Raw genomic sequence first — 19,301 nt, forward strand, 5'->3', positions numbered from 1 at the left:
CCATATCTGTTCATTGGACAGCAAGGTCTGATTACGCAATGTCCGTCCAAAAGTAAGCAAGGTCTTCCTACTCAATACCCATTCACAGGATGGCAAAGCCTTACTACTCAATGTCCATTCACTAGCTAGCAAGGGCTTACTATTAACATCTCACCATGGTGGTGATGCATTACTACTAGATCTTAAATAACTCACAAGGTATACAGAAAGTTATGGGTTCGATCTTAACCCTTACGCCCATATATTTAGTGTTTCCGTATCTCTCTTCCGATCGTCGTGTGGATTTTTCGACACTGTCCTCTGTTTTTTTTCTTCCACATTTAGAAACATGCTTTAGAGAATTTGGCTGCGATACATTTCCATGTGATTAACCACTTAATTGAGCTATCATTTGTGGCCTGGCTGCTTCTGAATAAGAGTTAAATTGCTCAGTGGACCTTACCTCTTTATAGTTAATTCATAATTGTATGTCAATCACTCGACAGCAATGCCTTAACACGCAATATCCGTCCACTAATCAGCAAGGCCTTACTAATCAATTAATTGTTGCTCGACCACAGGTTGTGAGCTGCTCTGCCTGACTGAATCATCACATAATAGGAAGACTGCTTCCTGCTGAACCAAGTAGTCGGATCTTGTTATGCAAGAGTTGAAAAGGCGCGTTTTCTGGTTGAGGTGGCTATTTTTCTATAATCCATCGTTTTGATTTAAACTTAACCCCTTCACATGATTAGGCCCTTAAATCAAGGTGCATTGCGATTCATCAGTATTTTAATGTATACCCCCCCCCCCCGCCCCCCGAAATAAAATTCCATATTTTACATTTTACAGAGCATTTCCAATTTATTTTAATTTTCATATCCTACTTACAATCGAATTTAATTCATAAGTGATTTTCGTATTCATGTTGGCTCTACGAACTGCATCTTTGTGAAGGAATGTAGCCCTTTTAGATTGTGTTGGTTTTTCCCAACATGTAAATCTTTATGACACCCTTAATCTAATTATAAAGTCTAGCTTGCCTATATGCCATTCTTTTTAAACTTGATTCGCCATCTTCCTCGACCGGAATCAAACTCTCCATCAAATACAGGAACTTCAAATATTGATATTCAAACTAACTTTCTCAGTCAATTTCCTTATCCTCAAACTTTCACTTTCTTTCCGTGGAGGACAACACATTCTAACCATCTGAACTCTTCGGTATAATTTAAAACATGTCTCAACTCCGAAAAGCGGTGATCTCCCTGGGGTTACTGACGATCTGCACTCCATAAAAAACGTGGACGAAAGCTTAAGTGTAGATGGAGGGATATAGATTTGGAGATTCATTTTGCGATCTTATAATATTCTTATTCTATCATTGTAATGAGAGGGGGAACTGCTCTTGAGACGTGACATTTTTACGGCTAATGTAGTTATGATTGGCCTTCTACTGTCACATTATCTCGATTAACAGATGGACTGGTGGTGAGTCAAAGCCTTATCTAGTTTTCTAATACAGGTCAAAACTGAAAAAAAACGATATTCGTGATCAATACTTATGGCTGTGAGGGCTTGAAACTTAGGGGTTAAATATCCCCTCCTTGACTAATATGAGGGGGGGGCGCGTTTTTCCAGTTCATCATATAGTGCTACCAAATCTGTACACTTTGCATAATTCTTGTGAATCGTGTCAGTGTAGCACCAATTGTACAAATATGTATGCTTCCCGCAATATGAATTTGGTGCACAGCAGTAATCCCAGTTGTTTTTACTGTCTGTGTAACACCAGAAATATGACTGACCGTACTTGCCACAGGGGAAATTATATCGGCATGGGATACCCCGTACAGTCACAATTGAAGAGGAAGGAGAGTAGTGAATACAAGTATCTCCTGATCGGCATATGCGCTTCCGCTTTTCGGGAAGTCCTCGTTGAGCTGGTGGAAAAGATTCATGGATCGCTGAAAGAGATGGCGCATATGTTTTGATATTTTTTAATCTGATTATTTGTATAATGTTATCCCTGACTTTAACATTACCAACACATTTACCAGCAAAGAGCTCAAGGTTGTTGTCGGAATAATACACCTTCAACTTGTTTTCAAGATCTTCAATTGTTAATAGGTCGATTTCAAATTGGGGTAAATTATACCCAAAGTATCCAAAACTAAACTTTTTATCTTTGTCAAGGTGGTCACAGCAAACTGCAGTCCATACATATAATGGAACAGAGATTCTGTCAAAGGTTCTGGGTTCATCCTCAAGCCAGTCATCTGGTGATATAGGGATTTTGAGCTTGGAAGGAACAACACCAGTAATTAAATAAGCCTTCGATGGTGAGGGACACATGTTTTGTAAGATGGCTTTAGTATGTTTCTCGTAGTTGTACCATTTTATTCTGTTAAAGCATGCGTCCATTGGGACGGCATTTGTCAAGGTGAACGTGGCGTTCCTGCCTTCATTGCACTGATAAAAGTTCGGGTTGAGATGTCCGCGGTCGAAGGCCGTGTTTTTGTAGTCACCATCCACCGCCTGCTTATCCTCGACACCTTCGAAGTCTTTTGGAAGTGCCATGTTCGCATCGTTATTTGGGTCGATCAACTGAAATGAGAAATTCACAACAACACATGTCTATGTTAGTCGCTAAAATATTTATTTTTTGTTATTTATATTAATATATTTACCTTACCACTGCTGAATTAAGGCCATAATTTATTGCTCCAAACACGTGAAGGAGGCCGCAGTTTAGCTATCAAATATAGGAGTGTGCGACACAGTGTTTTGCCCCATTTACTCGGAGGCATCAGCCATCCCAGTTCCTTTTGGCGACCTCACACGCCAGTTACCTTCTCATGCCCAAGCCTCAGCAATAGCCATCCATCTGCAAGAGCCGTGTGGTACACGTGGTGGTCACCCCTGGGTGGGTGAGTAGGTGAGTGACTGAGTGGGTGAGTGCGAGAATGGGTGAGTAAAAAAGGTGTCAGTTTTGTTGCCAGATAGAAGGGTAAAAAAACAATTATCATATTTTTACTGGCAAATGAGGTTCCCATGGTGAATGGGTGAGTGGTTGGGTGAGTTAATAAGTAGGCAGGTGAGCGGGTGAGTATGTGGGTAAGCTAGTGAGTGAATGGGTGTGGGTGGAGAGGTGAATGTCTTTGTGTGAGATTCATCATTCATCTGCTGTAGCCATGCAGCACACGTATTGGTGTCCTCCTCGGACTCCTCCACCCGTGTTACACAGAGAACCTGGTAGGCATGGTCCATCACTGGGAACCGTGCCACGTGCCCAATAAAGCTCCCTCATCAGTCCAGGTCGTCAGTCCCATCTCAGATTCCATGAATTAATTTTGGTTTGGCAAGAACTCATCAAATATTTTAGCACAATTCTGTTTGATTAATTCAGACTTGATATTTTGCAATACGTATTATTTGGTTTTGGAAATCTAAATACCTGTATTATTGCTAGAAAGGGCCTTTTAATTGTTTACTTCATCTTGATACTGCCAAAAAGGGTCCCATAAATAGAGCACAGACCACCAAAAACGTCAGAGAACACCGTGTCCTCCCACACGTTGCTGTTCTGCTCAAAGCTGCCAATGGACACGCTCACCAATCAAGCTGTTCTGTAAACTATTCACCATCACCTCGAGTCAGCCACTGCAAGCAACAGACCTAAAGAGGCCTTTCGCTGTTGCTGAAGTGGAAGTGGTCCGCAGGGTCACAAAATCCAACAAGGTAATGGGATATACGATGTATGTTTGCTGAACTTTTTTTAGCACTGTACGTAGCCAACCGTGCTAATCGGAGGTGTGGGATGGCCTGTGTCCTGAGTTTCTAAAAAAAGTTGGGACTACATGGAGAACAATGGCTTGAAAAGTATTCACCATCACGCACAGGACTGGCAATTTCCCAGAAGCATGGAAGCCAAATCCAACGTCATCGCCATCTTGACAAAATCCCTCTTGCCTTCCACCTCCAGGCTGATATAAAGTGTACTGCTTGACAGACTTTCCCCCATTATCAACTCTCAACTGCCTCCAAAACGAGTCAAGGGATGCCAAACTGGTCGTAATTGCTGCTAATTCCTTCACCACCCTCAAAGAAGCTAGTTTCAAGCGTCGACAGCAACCTGGCACAACAAGGATTGACCTCTCAGCTGCTGAAGCTGGCCAACACCATCAGATGCCATGCTACTGTGAACTTAATCGACGCGATGCACAGCAACCATTCTTTCAGGGCGAACACCTTGCTGTTAGCAAAGCCACATGAGAATGATTAACAATGGTCTCTTTCAAGGCTCAGTACTAGCACCGTCACTATTTAACATCTATACATAAGTGACCTGCCAATCACATCATCTCGCAAGTGCATATATACGAATGATCTAGCCCCGACATTGATATCTAGCTCTTAACCATATTGCTCATGTATATTCGAACAAGAAGATCCTTAGCACTCAATCAAACATCTGTTATGTCCAAGGTGGGTAGTTTAATAATCCGTTTTATAATCATGGCCCTTATTCTCGTCTCAGCAAAAGTTGAGTTCGGTTTGTTAATATTCTTGCAAGGTGAAGGAGTTACCATAGCATTTGAAATCAGGCGCAGGAATAGTAAGATATGTTTAAAGTAGTGAAGATTTTGATGTAGAGTGTGGTGGGTTATATAAGCAAAGTATGGTAACTTTGAAAGGAAGAGATGAGAAGGTAAAATGCTTTGATATGTGCTGTTATAGTACGGAGAGAGAAAGTTGATGTGTAAGAAGGAGAAATGAAGAGTGGTTGAGAAAATTTGGAAATAAGCTGAAATTATTTCAGGAATTGATAAGAAGAATGTAGGGTATGTGTTGGGAGGTTTGGTAGGGGAATTAATGAAGGTGATTTTGCAGGGGAATAATATGGAGGGGAAGAGGGCAAAGTAGGAAACAACGGCTTGGATGGTGGGAAAATGTGAGGGGATGGATGCGTGTTACAATGAAGATGTGGAGGATAGAAAAAGGTTGAAGACATCAACCCTCAGTTAGAAGGATGATTCTATTAAGAGGGAAGTGACACTCGTGTACCCAGTGTAACAGTAAGCTACTTATCACGTAAGATACTTCCTCGTGAGATTGTTATGATTGAGTACAATGTTTATTTACAACATAACATGTGTATGACCAAAGATTATGAGGAACCAGAACGAAACGCTGGTAGTGTTTGAATCATCGTTTGATGCCTGTTTGACGCGTTTTTACTTTCTCTTTATTCTCCCGTATTGGAACGAAACACGAGCACTCGGTTGTATTCTCATCTATGAACTATTTCTGAATGCAAATGCATGTTACCTGTGGCTCAATGAACCAAGCGCTAGGTCTTTTCGGAGCTGTGCCGCAAAATTGATCGTTGAAGACGTATGCAGAGTAGATCGGGATCCGTTTTTCATGGTCGTAGAGGGTAGCAAATCGGTTGACGTCCTTGTAGATCTGGCAGATCTTATCGCATGAGTTGCAGTCTCGCATTTGTGGCTGAGTGCTCTTGTAAAAAAAGCTGCCACACCAGTTGTTGTCAAAATCGGCGACAACTTTTGCTCCGGCAAGTGACAGCAGCGGAGCCAAACGTGTGAGCAGATGCAGGAGTGCCGCCATTTATCTTCAAGCTTCGGTGTTCCTGTAAAAATAGGTAACATACAAAAACATGATTCATATTTCAATCTGACCCCTTGACTACACACTGCTACATGAAATTTTCTCAATAGGCTTGTAGCTTACTCTTTGGTTCTTTTTCAAAAAGCACGTAGGTAGAAAAATACAATAAATATAATAAATCACGACGTTTCGATCGCAAACACAAGCGATCGTCCTCAATCGAAACAAACATTCAGCAGTAGAACTGCTGAACAACATAGCGAGAGAGCTGCTACAACAAGGGGTTATATATGTTTGAGGGGTGGTGTAACCCAAGGGCAAGCATGCGGGGTCTGAGCTAGAACGGAGTCCCATCCCTACACGCAAGCATATCAGTTGTGTTAATGGGGGAGATTATGGAGAGAGATTAGAATGTCAAAGTACATGAGCTTCCGTTGCCGCATAGGAGCACCGCTGCAGCACATGCGCACAGCAGTGTATCGTGCGCTTCCAGATGCACTTCTGCGACTTATTGGAACATTCTCCCTTCGGATATCAGGAAACAACTGGAGCTGTGTACTTTTAAATCTAGAATGAAAACTAATTTCTTTAGAACTGCTATATGTGTTTAGTTTGTTGTCCTACCCCCACACCTCCGATTAGCACGGTTGGCTACATACGGTGCGAAATAAGTTCAACATACATACGTACATGGGAGTTTCCTCATCATACTTCGCCATGCTGGTCCTACTGGTCCAAATTCAAAGTTTAGCCACTGGACATACAATGCCTTAAACGGTGCTGAGAGGGGGCTCCATGATGGCGAAGTGTTAACTACCTCGCCTGGTAGGTTCGATTCCAACTCTGTAACGCCTCTATATTTTAGGCTTGCATGTTTCTCTCCACGTGGTAGCATCAAATTTATCCGGGTCCTCTGGTCCCCCCCACACATTTGTAATCAACATGCGTTTAGAGTATTTGTCTGTAATAAATTTCCATGTGATAAGCCACTTTGTTGAGCTATAATTTGCGTTAGCCAGGTCGCTTCTAAAAAAATATACATAGCTCAGTGCGCCTTACCTGGTAAAATAATTTTGTTTGTTAAAGTAGTTTAGTTTGAATGGCCTCATACTGCTTGACATTGAATAGATTAAACACCTGTACACATCGCTGATCTACATCTGCTCCACGTGCCGAGAAAATTCGACCCTGCGGTGCTGGAGCCTTTTGCATGGCCTGCACCAAGACTATGGAATGCCCTGTCCACTCGTGGTTAGACAGGCGAATTAAATCCCCCTCTGTTTAGGTCGTCTCTACAAGCTCAGCTATTTTGCCTGGCCTACACTTCCCATGTATGTGTAGGGGTGTTACGGAGGGGCTGTATACATGGGATCACACGGGAAACAAACACAGTGGGCGGGGCTTCGTGAGTGCACGGGGAGGTGCTCTCAACGACGTCCGCACCGGGCAGCCTGGGGGGCTGACCCGGAGTTGTGATCCCCCGGGGCCCCACCCCTCAGCGGGGGGTTTTGGTATAAAAGGGGATGAGCCGGAGAGCTCGGGGAACAATGTTAAAGCTAAACCAGTGAAGACCGAAGATCGTCTAGATAGAGCCCTGGACTCCCCTGGGTCGCCGCCCTTATCAGGGCCGCACAGGACCGAGCCAGCGGCGTGGGCCCGAGAGCCAGAGCCAGTGCTCTGGGACTCCGGGTACCGTAAGCCCGACTTACCAGTGTCGGGCCAGATAGCCTCCCCTAGCCCGTTAGGGGAGGACTAGGAGGTAGGTCAGACATAGCTAGCAAGTGTATCCCCAGCTAGCCGGGTGAGGGGGGCCGATACCCCCTCCAATGTTGTATGTCCGTGGTTGTGCCAACTGACGCGGAATAAATACGTGTGCCTCCAACCCCGGCGTCCAAGAGTCTTCAACGATATTACATCTGGTGACAGAAGTGAACGACCACGAACATGGACACGCGCCGGACAGCTCGAGCCGGGGTACCGGAGGCGGAGGACACCGCTGCAGTTGTGGAGCCCGAGACGGCTGAAGAAGGCATCGAGCAGCCGGGGCCGGATGCATCCTTACCGCAGCATCAGGATGGAGGGGAGCCGTCAACAGAAGGACTGAGGCTGGCTCACGCGAGACTGGCGGAGCTGCTGTACGCTGCTGCCGCCACGCTGGAACAGATCACACGGCTGGGGGCTGGTGGACCGCCACGGGGCGACGACAACCGACGACCGGTGCGCTTTCCCGCCATTTCGACGGGGCCCGACTTCGAATCTCCCGCCATCGCCGCAGCAGCTGCTGAGGGCGTGGCCGGCCTGAACCTCGGGTCCGACGTCGGCCGCACAGTGGCTGCCGCGTCATCACCAGCGGACAGAGCATCACCACTGGTGCGACCAGCGATGCCATCCGTCGTTCGCGCCGATGCCCAGCCGAGTGACGGGGACAACGGAGTGCGAGCTTCCATGGCGGCCGCTGCGCTGCACCAACGGCTACCTCCACTCAAGGAGTTTGTGGGCGAGGATGGCGACTGGGGCGGCTTCCAGCGGCGCTTCCTCGCACACCAGGAAATGGCACAGTGGACAGATGCCGAGGCTCTCCGCGCGCTGCCGGCGCTCCTCGACAGTGACGCCCTCGCCACTCTTACATCGGCGCCGAAGGACAAACGCTCCACGTTACAGATGGCGCTGCAGTTGCTGGCTGCGGTCTACGGACCATCGTCGGAATGCAGGCAGCTCTTTTATGATCGCCAGCGGGGTGCAAAGGAGTCGCCCCTGGCGTATCGTACGAGTCTCCTGGCACTGGCAAAGACGGCCTTCCCACGAATGGACAACGAAGGCGTGGACGCGATGGTAACGGAAAAGATCCTCCTGCTGGCGGACGACCTGGACATCGCCGTCGTTGCACAGGACGACACAGAAATGGGTTCCCTCCAGGCTGCACGGCTCCTCCACGCCAACCTACTCTCGCAGCGACGGAAGGCCAGCAGGGCAGCGGCCGGGCGTACTGTGGCTGCAGCCACCCTCCCGGCGGAGGAAGTTTGCGCCATCGACCATCAACTGCAGCAGAGAGCGGGAGTACGGGCGGGCCGGGACGGATCGAGCCGCCTCGACCATCCATCATCGTCGCCTGCGCTCCCGCGCTGTTACAACTGCGGCATCCGGGGCCATGTCGCCTCGGGGTGCCGCTCTCCTCGGCAGCGCGGGACGACGCCTCGACAGGACGCCGGCCCTCCTCCCAAGCTCCATCAACATAACCCGGCGAGTCGCGGCACCCCTCATGTTTGGCCCACGCACACACCCGTCACACACTCGCACACCGCAACGAACGGGTGGCCGACATTGCGCACCGTCGCGCCAACACGCACCACTATGGGGACTCATATCGAACCCAGGCAGTGGTCCGTGTTGGCCCATCGCGTTGTGGCTGCATCGTCGGGGTCGTCAGCCGTTGTGGGGCACATTGACGGGGTTGAGGTGCGCATCCTGGTCGATACAGGAGCATCGGCGACCATCATTTCGGAACTAATTTACAATATTCTCCCTGTCCAGAGCCGTCCTTTACTGCCCGTTAACGTCCCATTCTATGCTGCTAACGGGGGCTCACTTGGCAACATTGGACAGATTCGAGCGCAAATTTGTATCGGTGATATCAAATTGTCTGGCCAGATTTTTGTTTCCTCCTCGCTGGCGGTTCCGTGCCTGCTGGGGACGGACTTCTTGGGAAAAATGCCGATTCGTATTTTAATCGACCAGGGCTGCATTGAGCTCCCGTCGGGCCGACGCATGGCGTTTCTGCCGTCCCCCACTGCGGGTCGAACGGCGTTCGCAACGGTACCGGCGTTCGTCGTTAAAACGGTACGCGTACCACCGGGGGCACAAATGTTGGTGCCTCTCAAACTTCGTCGGCCCTTCGCTAAAGGCATTGTGGACCAGGGAATTCTGCTGGGGCCGTCTAGGGCCGGGGTTAGCGGACCTCATTTTATTCCGGCCCAGACCATCGTCAAAGGGGACGGGGATCCTTTCATCGCGGTCCTCAATGTGGGGTCGCAGACGGTGGTGGTTCCTCAAGGGACCGTGCTTGCTCACGCAACGCCGGTGCCCTGTGAGGAACCTGTCGCGAATCACGTAGGCACTGTCCCTCTGCCGCAACCACATTCGGACACCGATGAAGGGTGGCTCGAGGTGCTTTGTGCGGGATCGACGGACCTGTCGGATTTAGAGCGTCAAAAGCTTAAAACATTGCTGCGTGAATTTTCCGACGTTTTCAGTCGAAACAAATTCGATTTGGGCTGTACTCATCTGCTGCGTCACCATATTGATACAGGTGACAGCGCGCCAATACGCCAGAATCCTTTTCGGTTAAGTCCCGCCGAAAAGGACCATGTCAAATCGGCCGTTGATGACATGTTAGCCGCCGACATCATTTCTCCCTCTACCAGCCCTTGGGGAGCGCCGATCGTCCTGGTTAAGAAACAGGATGGCTCGTTGCGTTTTTGCGTCGATTTTCGTCGCCTCAACAAAATTTCTGTTGCCGACGCATACCCGCTCCCACGGATTGACGAATCGCTGGACGCCTTGGCGGGAGCGCGATTCTTCTCCACATTGGATTTGCTTTCGGGATTCTGGCAGCTTCCTCTGGACGATGATTCAAAGCCTAAAACTGCATTCCGTACACCGCACGGCCTGTTCCAATTCAACCGGTTGCCGATGGGACTCCACTCGGCGCCGGCGACTTTCCAGCGATTGATGGAATTGGTTTTGGCTGGATTGCAATGGGACTCGTGCTTAATTTATTTGGATGACGTTATCGTCTTTAGCAGAACATTTGACGAACATCTCCAGAGGTTGCGGGCGGTTTTCCTCAAAATGCGGGCTGCTAATTTAAAATTTAAACCCCAAAAATGTCATCTGTTACGCGAATCTGTGCGTTATTTGGGACACATCGTCGGACGCTCAGGTATTGCTACCGATCCCGCCAAAACGCAGTGCGTCAGCTCCTGGCCGACTCCCACCTCTGTGGGAGAGGTCAGGAGTTTCGTTGGATTCGCGTCGTATTACCGACGGTTTGTTGCGGATTTTGCGACGATTGCGAAGCCCCTACACGCTTTGACGTCAAAGGGGGTCTGCTTTCATTGGGGACAGGAGGAGGAGGCTGCTTTCCGCTCCCTTCGGGACGCTCTGGTTAAAGCTCCTCCCTTGGTTTACCCCGATTTTTCTAAACCCTTTGTGCTCGACACCGATGCGAGCAACACGGGTATTGGGGGCGTGCTTTCCCAGGTGGTTGATGGCATAGAACGGGTAGTCGCGTACGGTAGTCGGGTGTTGTCTCCAGCGGAGCAAAGATATTGTGTCACCCGTCGGGAACTGTTGGCAATTGTCTATTTCATCCAACAGTACCGCCCATATCTGTACGGTCAGCATTTCACCGTCCGTACAGATCATGCGGCACTACAGTACGCCCTGCGAGTTCAACAACCATCGGGACAATTGTCTCGATGGTTGGAGATTCTCCAGGACTTTGATTTTGAAACTACGTACCGTAAGGGCGTTCGCCACACCAATGCGGACGCTCTGTCGCGCATGCCAACCACCCCCGAATGCGCATGCCTCCTGGGGTCGGGTCGTTGCAGGCATCCGGGTGAAATATCTGTTTCGGTCTTGGCGGCCGCCGACGACGCAACGTCGATGACGAATTCGATCGCACAACAGGGAACGGATTCCCTGTTGGGGTTGCCTGCCACTGAATGGCGGCGCCTCCAGATGGAGGATACCTCCCTCCTCGCGTTGCGTCGTCGCGTTGGGGATGCTGGGCGGGGGAGGGGTGATGCCGACGCATGGGAAATGGTCCAGGGTCTGCTAATGTATTGGGACGGGAAATCCCATCGACACTGGCTGGTGGTCCCTTCTGGGTTACGGGGTAAGGTGGTGTGGGCCGCTCATGAGCGCCTCCTCCACCTGGGGACCCAAAAGACCCTCGCCTTGCTCCAGCTTGATTTTTTTTGGCCGGGCATGACAAGGGATGTCGCGGATCTGTTGGGGTCATGCCCTCGGTGTGCGCAACGGAAACCACCAGCACGGGAGTCTAACCCGCCTTTGCAATCTATCAAAGTCTCCAGAGTCAACAAACTTGTCGCGCTGGATATTCTGGGCCCATTCCCCGCCACCCCAGGGGCAATAGATATTTGTTGACCGGGTGGAGTACTTTACGCGCTGGCCTATGGCCTGGCCCCTGGCCAACCAGTCGGCAGCAGCCATGGTGGAGGCCTTTGTCCAGGGATACGTCCTGGACAAAGGTGCTCCGGAGCGGCTGCTGACCGAACAGGGCAAACATTTTTCCGGCAAACTACTCCAACAAGTCTGTGAGCTCCTGGGCACGAAAAAAATTCGTACCTCTCCCTATCACCCGCAAACTGACGGGATGGTCGAGCGTCTGCACCGAACCATCACGTCGATGTTGTCACAGCAGGTTTTGGACTCACAGACCGATTGGGACCTGAAAATTCAAGGGGTCCTGGCAGCATATAGAATGGCCCCCCATGCGGCAACGGGATTTTCCCCCTTCTTCCTCATGTATGGCCGCGAACCTGACCCACCTGTTCGGGCCCAGCTGCAGATCCCCGCGCCGCAGGGTAAAACTAAATTGGCCGACCATGTTAAATTTAACCTTGCTAAATTAACAGAGGCACAAGATGCTGCCATGCAAAATTCCGACCTCCGTCAGAAAGCTAATGAGAGGCTCAGACTGGGTCGGGCGCACGTGCTACAGTGGAAGCCGGGGGACAAGGCATGGCTGCACTGTCCACAGGTACCACTCGCGACCTCCTCTAAACTGGTGCGGCCGTGGCGGGGCCCTGTCGAGGTGGTTGAGGTTTTGCGGCCTCAGTGCGTACGCATCAAATGGGGGAAGCGCCGGTGGTTTGTGCACCCCTCCAGATTAAAACCCTTCGTTGCGGTACGAAGTCCCACTTCACACACGCGTGGCCAAACATGTGGGGGGTCGACCGACTCAAAGGGTCCGTCTCCGCTGCTCTCGCCTGACGTGTTGCCGGCTGTCCCGCCCCCAGGTGCCCCAGGAGTGACGGGCTCACGCCCGACAACCCCTACTGGGGATGCCGAGGGTCTCGCGACATCGAGAAGAGACTCACTCGGAAATGGACAGTTGCCACCCGACAGCCCGCCATCCAGGGTTGCCCCGTGTGACGGGCCTGCTGCAAGGACGCGCGCAAGAATGCGCAGACTCTTGTGATGCCCAAAAAGAAAAAAAAATATTTTCCACATGTTATGTTCACTGTGTGTTGTGTGGGTAGTGTGTTCCTTGCACATTGGATTGTACGTATGTTGTGTTCGCTGTGTGTTGTGTGTGTGCTGTGGTTCCCTGCAAATTGTATATAAGTTGGTTTTACGGAATTCGTATTTATTCGGGGGGGGGGGGGGGTGCGTCGGGTTATTTTCCCTTCTTGCTTTTCTGGTTCTTGTTGTTGTTCTCGTTATCGTTATTGTTGAAACAATTGTGAGGCACACGCGGGATCGAGAGGTAAATAAACTTTTATTGTCGTTTGTTGCAGTCGGGACGGCTGCGAGCTGTACAGGGGGGGTGATGTAGGGGTGTTATGGGGGGGCTGTATACATGGGATCACACGGGAAACAAACACAGTGGGCGGGGCTTCGTGAGTGCACGGGGAGGTGCTCTCAACGACGTCCGCACCGGGCAGCCTGGGGGGCTGACCCGGAGTTGTGATCCCCCGGGGCCTCACCGCTCAGCGGGGGGTTTTGGTATAAAAGGGGATGAGCCGGAGAGCTCGGGGAACAATGTTAAAGCTAAACCAGTGAAGACCGAAGATCGTCTAGATAGAGCCCTGGACTCCCCTGGGTCGCCGCCCTTATCAGGGCCGCACAGGACCGAGCCAGCGGCGTGGGCCCGAGAGCCAGAGCCAGTGCTCTGGGACTCCGGGTACCGTAAGCCCGACTTACCAGTGTCGGGCCAGATAGCCTCCCCTAGCCCGTTAGGGGAGGACTAGGAGGTAGGTCAGACATAGCTAGCAAGTGTATCCCCAGCTAGCCGGGTGAGGGGGGCCGATACCCCCTCCAATGTTGTATGTCCGTGGTTGTGCCAACTGACGCGGAATAAATACGTGTGCCTCCAACCCTGGCGTCCAAGAGTCTTCAACGATATTACATATGTCCAGGGGACTCAGGACTACATTGTAGTATTGTGTTTATATGTTCTCACTTTGTGCATGGCGAACTGAGATCCCTGGATGATTTGCATCTTATAAATGTAAATTTTTATCATTATATTTACTAATGTCGATATAATCTGTGATTTGGAAGAGGACACCGTTGCCAAGGAAAGGGTAACGATTTTTACATTAAAGCCAAATGTAGCGGCTCAACTTCGGAGCATGATGTCGGTTACACATAGGTACATCTAGATCTTAGCATTTGAATGTGAAGCAGACTGCACATGTTTCATCCACAATGCAAAAGCTTTGTTCACAATGCAAATTGCTGTAACAAACACGACTATTTGGCAATGTCATTGGACGAAATTAATATTATTTTTTAAATGATTATGAATATGCAATTAAGGCATAATTTTACAGTGAATGATGATTCATTCTAGATTTTAAGTTTTCTGACAAACACCACATTATCCGCAAAGCTGTTTCTCCAACCATGAAGAAACAACTCCCTGAGACGCCGATCAAAACCATCACGTTACCATACCCAGCAGGCGTTACCAAAAGATTTCCAAAATCTTAAACAAACACGAGATCCAGGTCCATATCAGTACAGTACACAAAATTCGTGATCTAATCCCATCTGTGAAGGATGTCATTCCTGACATGCAATATCCTGGAGTTTACAAACTAAGTTGCACCTTTGGTGATTGTTTCATTGGTGAAACGAAACGACATGTCTCGGACCGTGTTCGCGAGCACAAGGCAGATCTGAAACACGGCAGGACTAATACCTCCGCCGTGGCTGACAATTGCTATAACGCTGTGGGTTCTCATGATATTGTTTTCTCCGAGACCAAGGTGCTTTCCAAGCCGTCTGGCTACCATCAAAGATGTATTCATGAAGCCATCCAGATATATAAACATAGATAACTTCAACCGAGACGATGGATACAAATTGAGCAATCATTGGAAATATGTTATTAACCAAGTAAAATGTAACGGTTCATTGTTGTTCCATCTTATTTACCGGGTTACTAGTCTATTTCACCGAGTTAATTACATCCTCAACGTTCAGCAGTGCAGCTATTTTCTTTTGAGCTCCAGCATCTGTCTTGACGGCAATCGTGTCGCCGTGTTGCTCTCCTCTCCGCACCTGACACCGCGCCAGGTTACTTACAGCCCCCCCCTGCCCAGTCTCATGTTCCCAGTCATTATCGCACACGCAACGCTCCCCCTCTCCTCATTTTCCCCCCTCACCGCCCTCTCTGACTTATAACAGGACCCTGCGGGGTGGGCTGGTAGTAACGAATAACCAAAGAATAATAATGTATTATTACACTTGTTTAGCCAGGAAAGGCCCACTGAGTCTAAAAGTTTTTGTAGGGTCCTGGCAAGTGTTTGCAGTAGGGGGCGATCTTGCTACAGCGAATCGTACGATACGAAGGGAGAGGTTGAGGCCTAATTCTAGGCTTTAGGCCTAGCTGTAGGCTTGAGGCCGCCGTGAGTTTATTTTAAACTTAAATGTTTGTATTATTTATGCAAAAGCTTTAAATTTAAATGTTTCTATTTAAAAGCATCAGGGAATGTAACATTGTTAAACATTAATTCCCTTGCACACACGCGGGGGTACGATACGAAGGGAGAGTGATAGGCGTAGTTCGAGGCTTTAGGCCTAGCTGTAGGCGTTAGGCCGCTGTGAGTTAATTTGTAATTGAAATGGTTTACTTATTTATGTAAAAGCTTTAAATGTAAATGTTTCTATTTAAAAACATGAGGGAATGTAACATTGTTAAACATTAACTCCCTTGCACACACGCGGGGGTGCGATACGAAGGGAGAGTGATAGGCGTAGTTCGAGGCTTTAGGCCTAGCTGTAGGCTTTAGGGCGCTGTGAGTAAAATTGTATTTTAATTTAATTAAATTTTTTATTTTTATTTAATTAAAAGCAATCTCAGGGAATGATAAGGGAATGTCAGTAGGGGGCGATGTTGCTACACCTAATCGTACATCGGACGGACGGACGGACGATATAATCTGTTGTGGTCTGGTCCATTTCGTTCCTACCAGTATAAACCCTCTTAACTCCGGCATCTCTCCCACTTCGGTAACAAATTGATTCTTGCTGTGGTTGTCACACCTGATGACGATTGCTTGTGTTGCAATCGAAACGTCGTGATTTATTTCTATTTGTTTTATTTTTATTTTATTTTTTCATCTACGTGACTTTACCGAAAGAACCAAAGAGTAATGATGATTCGAATAAGTGCCAATTATTCACATAAATGGTACTACAGTGCACGTATGCACGAAGTTGTATATAGAGTGCAAGTGCAACTGTCCTCCTAAGAAAGACATTACACTGTATCTGTATGTATGTGGCACTTCGGGGGTGCGGGATATAATTGTAGTCCCATAGTATTGATACACAAGGGTAAAAGTATAACTTGCTAATAATTAAATAATATCCCGTGATGTGAGCAATTCACAACTCTACTTTATTCTTATTTTATATATCCAGTGCATTACATAATGAATCGTTTCCTTCTGCTTTCAATTCTATTTACAGTACGATTATTCTTTTATGAGGGAAAACGTTTCGCAGAACGCGTCCATTATGACAAGAAACGCGCACTCTTAGAACGCGGAATGTGCACGTTATAACGTAGTACATGCCCATTCGAAAGCGGTTATTGAGCACTCGATGACGAACTAATTTATTGAGCTGCATGGTTGAATAGTACGATACAGTACGCGTGAGGAAACATTCCAATAATTCATATTCTTAGGTTTTTTCGGTGAAGTCACGTAGGTAAAAATTAAAATAAAAATTAATAAAAGTAAAATAAAAAATCACGACGTTTCGGAGGCAACACTAGCTTCCGTCTTCAGGTGGAACCGTCACAGCCACGACAGCTGTATCAAGTAAATGAGAGATTACAAGAGATACCACTCCGTATATATAATGGTTGAGGGGGGAAGGGCCAGGAACGGCACACTTTTTATTAATATGGTAAGGTGAGGCTTAAGACTAAGAATAGACTGCATAACAAAAGACTGAGCCTTTGTTATGGAGAGGTGCGGTTTGTGACTAACGCCTAGCCTACATAACAAAAGTGTGAAAAAAAGAAAAACTAAACATGGTAAAACAAAACTGGCTGTCTATCAGTAACCTGTAATAGTTGTCTGTCAAATAAGATGGTCCAAATAAGTGTAGTTAAATATTTTTTTGCATGGTTAATCACATCTTTCCAATGATTACTCAGTTTGTAACCATCATCACGGTTGAAATTATGTCTGTGTTTGTATATTTGTATGGCTTCGTGTACAAACCTTTGATGGAAGCCAGGAGCACCTTTGTCTCGAAAAAGACAATTTCATGAGAGCCCACAGTCTATTCTTAGTCTTAAGCCTCACCTTACCATATTGATAAAAAGTGTGCCGTTCCTGGCCCTTCCCCCCTCAACCATTATATATACGGAGTGGTATCTCTTGTAATCTCTCATTTACTTGATACAGCTGTCGTGGCTGTGACGGTTCCACCTGAAGACGGAAGCTTGTGTTGCCTCCGAAACGTCGTGATTTTTTAAATTTTATTTTACTTTTATTAATTTTAATTTTAATTTTTTACCTACGTGACTTTACCGAAAAAAACCTAAGAATATGAATCATTGCAGTCACGAAAGCTTACAATCTAGAAACATTACAATAAATGATACAGTTTTCCGCGACACAGCCTCATCTCAGCTATTTTTTCAGGATAGCTACAACGTATGTTTACAGTGCAAACATGGTTCAGTCACCAGTAAGTCCTCGCTCCACACGGCTTTCACTTAACGCCAAACCTTTCAGGTACACATTTATCACGTTAAACGAGAGATTTATCTACTTTAAAATGACGAACAATTGGTACCTTATACTCTTTGGTTTTTTCGGTAATGTCACGTAGGTAAAACAATCAATACAATCAAATAAATGAAAACAACTGAATTAAATCACGAATTTTCGGAGGCAACACGAGCTTCCTTCACCTGATCACGACATTTCAGAGGCAACACAAGCATCCTTCACCTGATGAAGGAAGCTTGATGAAGGAAGCTTGTGTTACCTCCGAAACGTCGTGATCAGGTGAAGGAAGCTTGTGTTGCCTCCGAAACGTCGTGATTTAATTTAGTTGTTTTCATTTATTTTATTATATTGATTGTTTTACCTACGTGACTTTACCGAAAACACCAAAGAGTATGAATTCTTGCAGTCGCGAAAGCTTTAAATCTAGAATTGGTACCTTCTAACAAAGTCACGATTCAACGTGTACAAAAGTAACCTGGCAATCACATCATCACCCATGTTCATATATAGAGATAACGTAGTCATTTATGCACAGAACATACACCTTTAGACCATTACTAATATCCGCTAACTTAAGGTTACTGGGGGCATATTTCTTTCACTTGAGCAAAGGTAGGAGAGAGCGTGAGGTGAGAGGGCAGAAGTAAGAGAGTGCGTGGAGGGGAATGGGGTGAAACGAGAGGGGAGAGGTAGAAGAATGTGTTGAGGGGAGTACAGCGAGATGAGTGGGGAGCGGTAGGAAATGTGAGGAGGGGAGTAACGTGAGATGAGATAGGAGAGGTAGGGCAGTTTGTGTAGTTGAGTAGAATGAGATGAGAAGGTAGAGGTAGAAGATTGTGTGGATGGGAGTACAGTGAGATGAGAGGGTAGAGGTAGAAAAATATGTGGAGGGGAGTAGAGTGAGATGAGGGGGGAGGTAGAGGAGTTTGTGGAGGGGCGTAGAATGAGATGAGCAGGTAGAGGTAGAAGATTGTGTGGATGGGAGTACAGTGAGATGAGTGGGGAGAGGTGGGAGGATGTGTGGAGGGGAGTGGAGTGAGATCAGGGGGGGAGGTAATAGAACGTGTAGAGGGGAGTAGAATGAGATGAGAGGTAGGGGAGTTTGTGGAGAAATGTAGAGTGAGATGAGAGGAGAGAGGTAGGAACATTTGTTGAGGGGAGTAGAATGCAATGAGAGGGAAGAGGTTGGAGAGTGCGTGGGGGAGGGAAGTGTAGTGAAATGAGAGTGGAGGGGTAGGAGAGTGCATGGAGAAGGGGAGTCGAGTGAGATGAGAGGGGGAGACTTGCAGAGGGATGAGTCCATGGATGAACTTTGGAGACATGTGAGGATCTCACCTATCAGCAGTCGTGTGGAATCCGGGGCTTGTCTTCTGAAAGTGGCCAACTCCCAGAACGGCATTAAATACACAGTGAGCTCCTCCTCCAAACCGCACCATGAGGACACCGTCCAATGAGTTTCTGTCTGTTTGCGGTTCCATATGGCTTCACGTCCCGTTTTTAAATAATTGTAAATTGAGTTATAGTGTACATATGTATATTGAACTTCTTTCGCAACGTGCATAGCCAACCATGTCAATCGAAGAAACACATACTGAACACAAAAAGCAGTTAAACATTTTGACTTAAAACCTTCGTGACTGCAAGCATTAATCTTCTTTGGTTCTTTCAGTAAAGTCACGA

General features: G+C 47.6%; 1 protein-coding gene across 1 annotated transcript; it reads right to left on the bottom strand.

Moving 5' to 3' along the window:
* Positions 1–1,442: 1,442 nt before the first annotated feature.
* On the bottom strand, positions 1,443–19,066 carry LOC144737263 (endonuclease domain-containing 1 protein-like). The gene is made up of 3 exons (XM_078619983.1): positions 18,957–19,066; positions 5,311–5,632; positions 1,443–2,586 (listed from the first exon to the last, which is right to left on the bottom strand). The coding sequence occupies exons 2-3, from the start codon at positions 5,608–5,610 to the stop codon at positions 1,591–1,593; spliced, it is 1,296 nt and encodes a 431-aa protein (XP_078476109.1). The 5' UTR covers positions 5,611–5,632; positions 18,957–19,066; the 3' UTR covers positions 1,443–1,590.
* Positions 19,067–19,301: the final 235 nt, after the last annotated feature.

This window comes from Lampetra planeri, chromosome 66 (assembly GCF_965212315.1).
Source record: "Lampetra planeri chromosome 66, kcLamPlan1.2.h2, whole genome shotgun sequence".
NCBI classification, from domain to species: domain Eukaryota; kingdom Metazoa; phylum Chordata; class Hyperoartia; order Petromyzontiformes; family Petromyzontidae; genus Lampetra; species Lampetra planeri.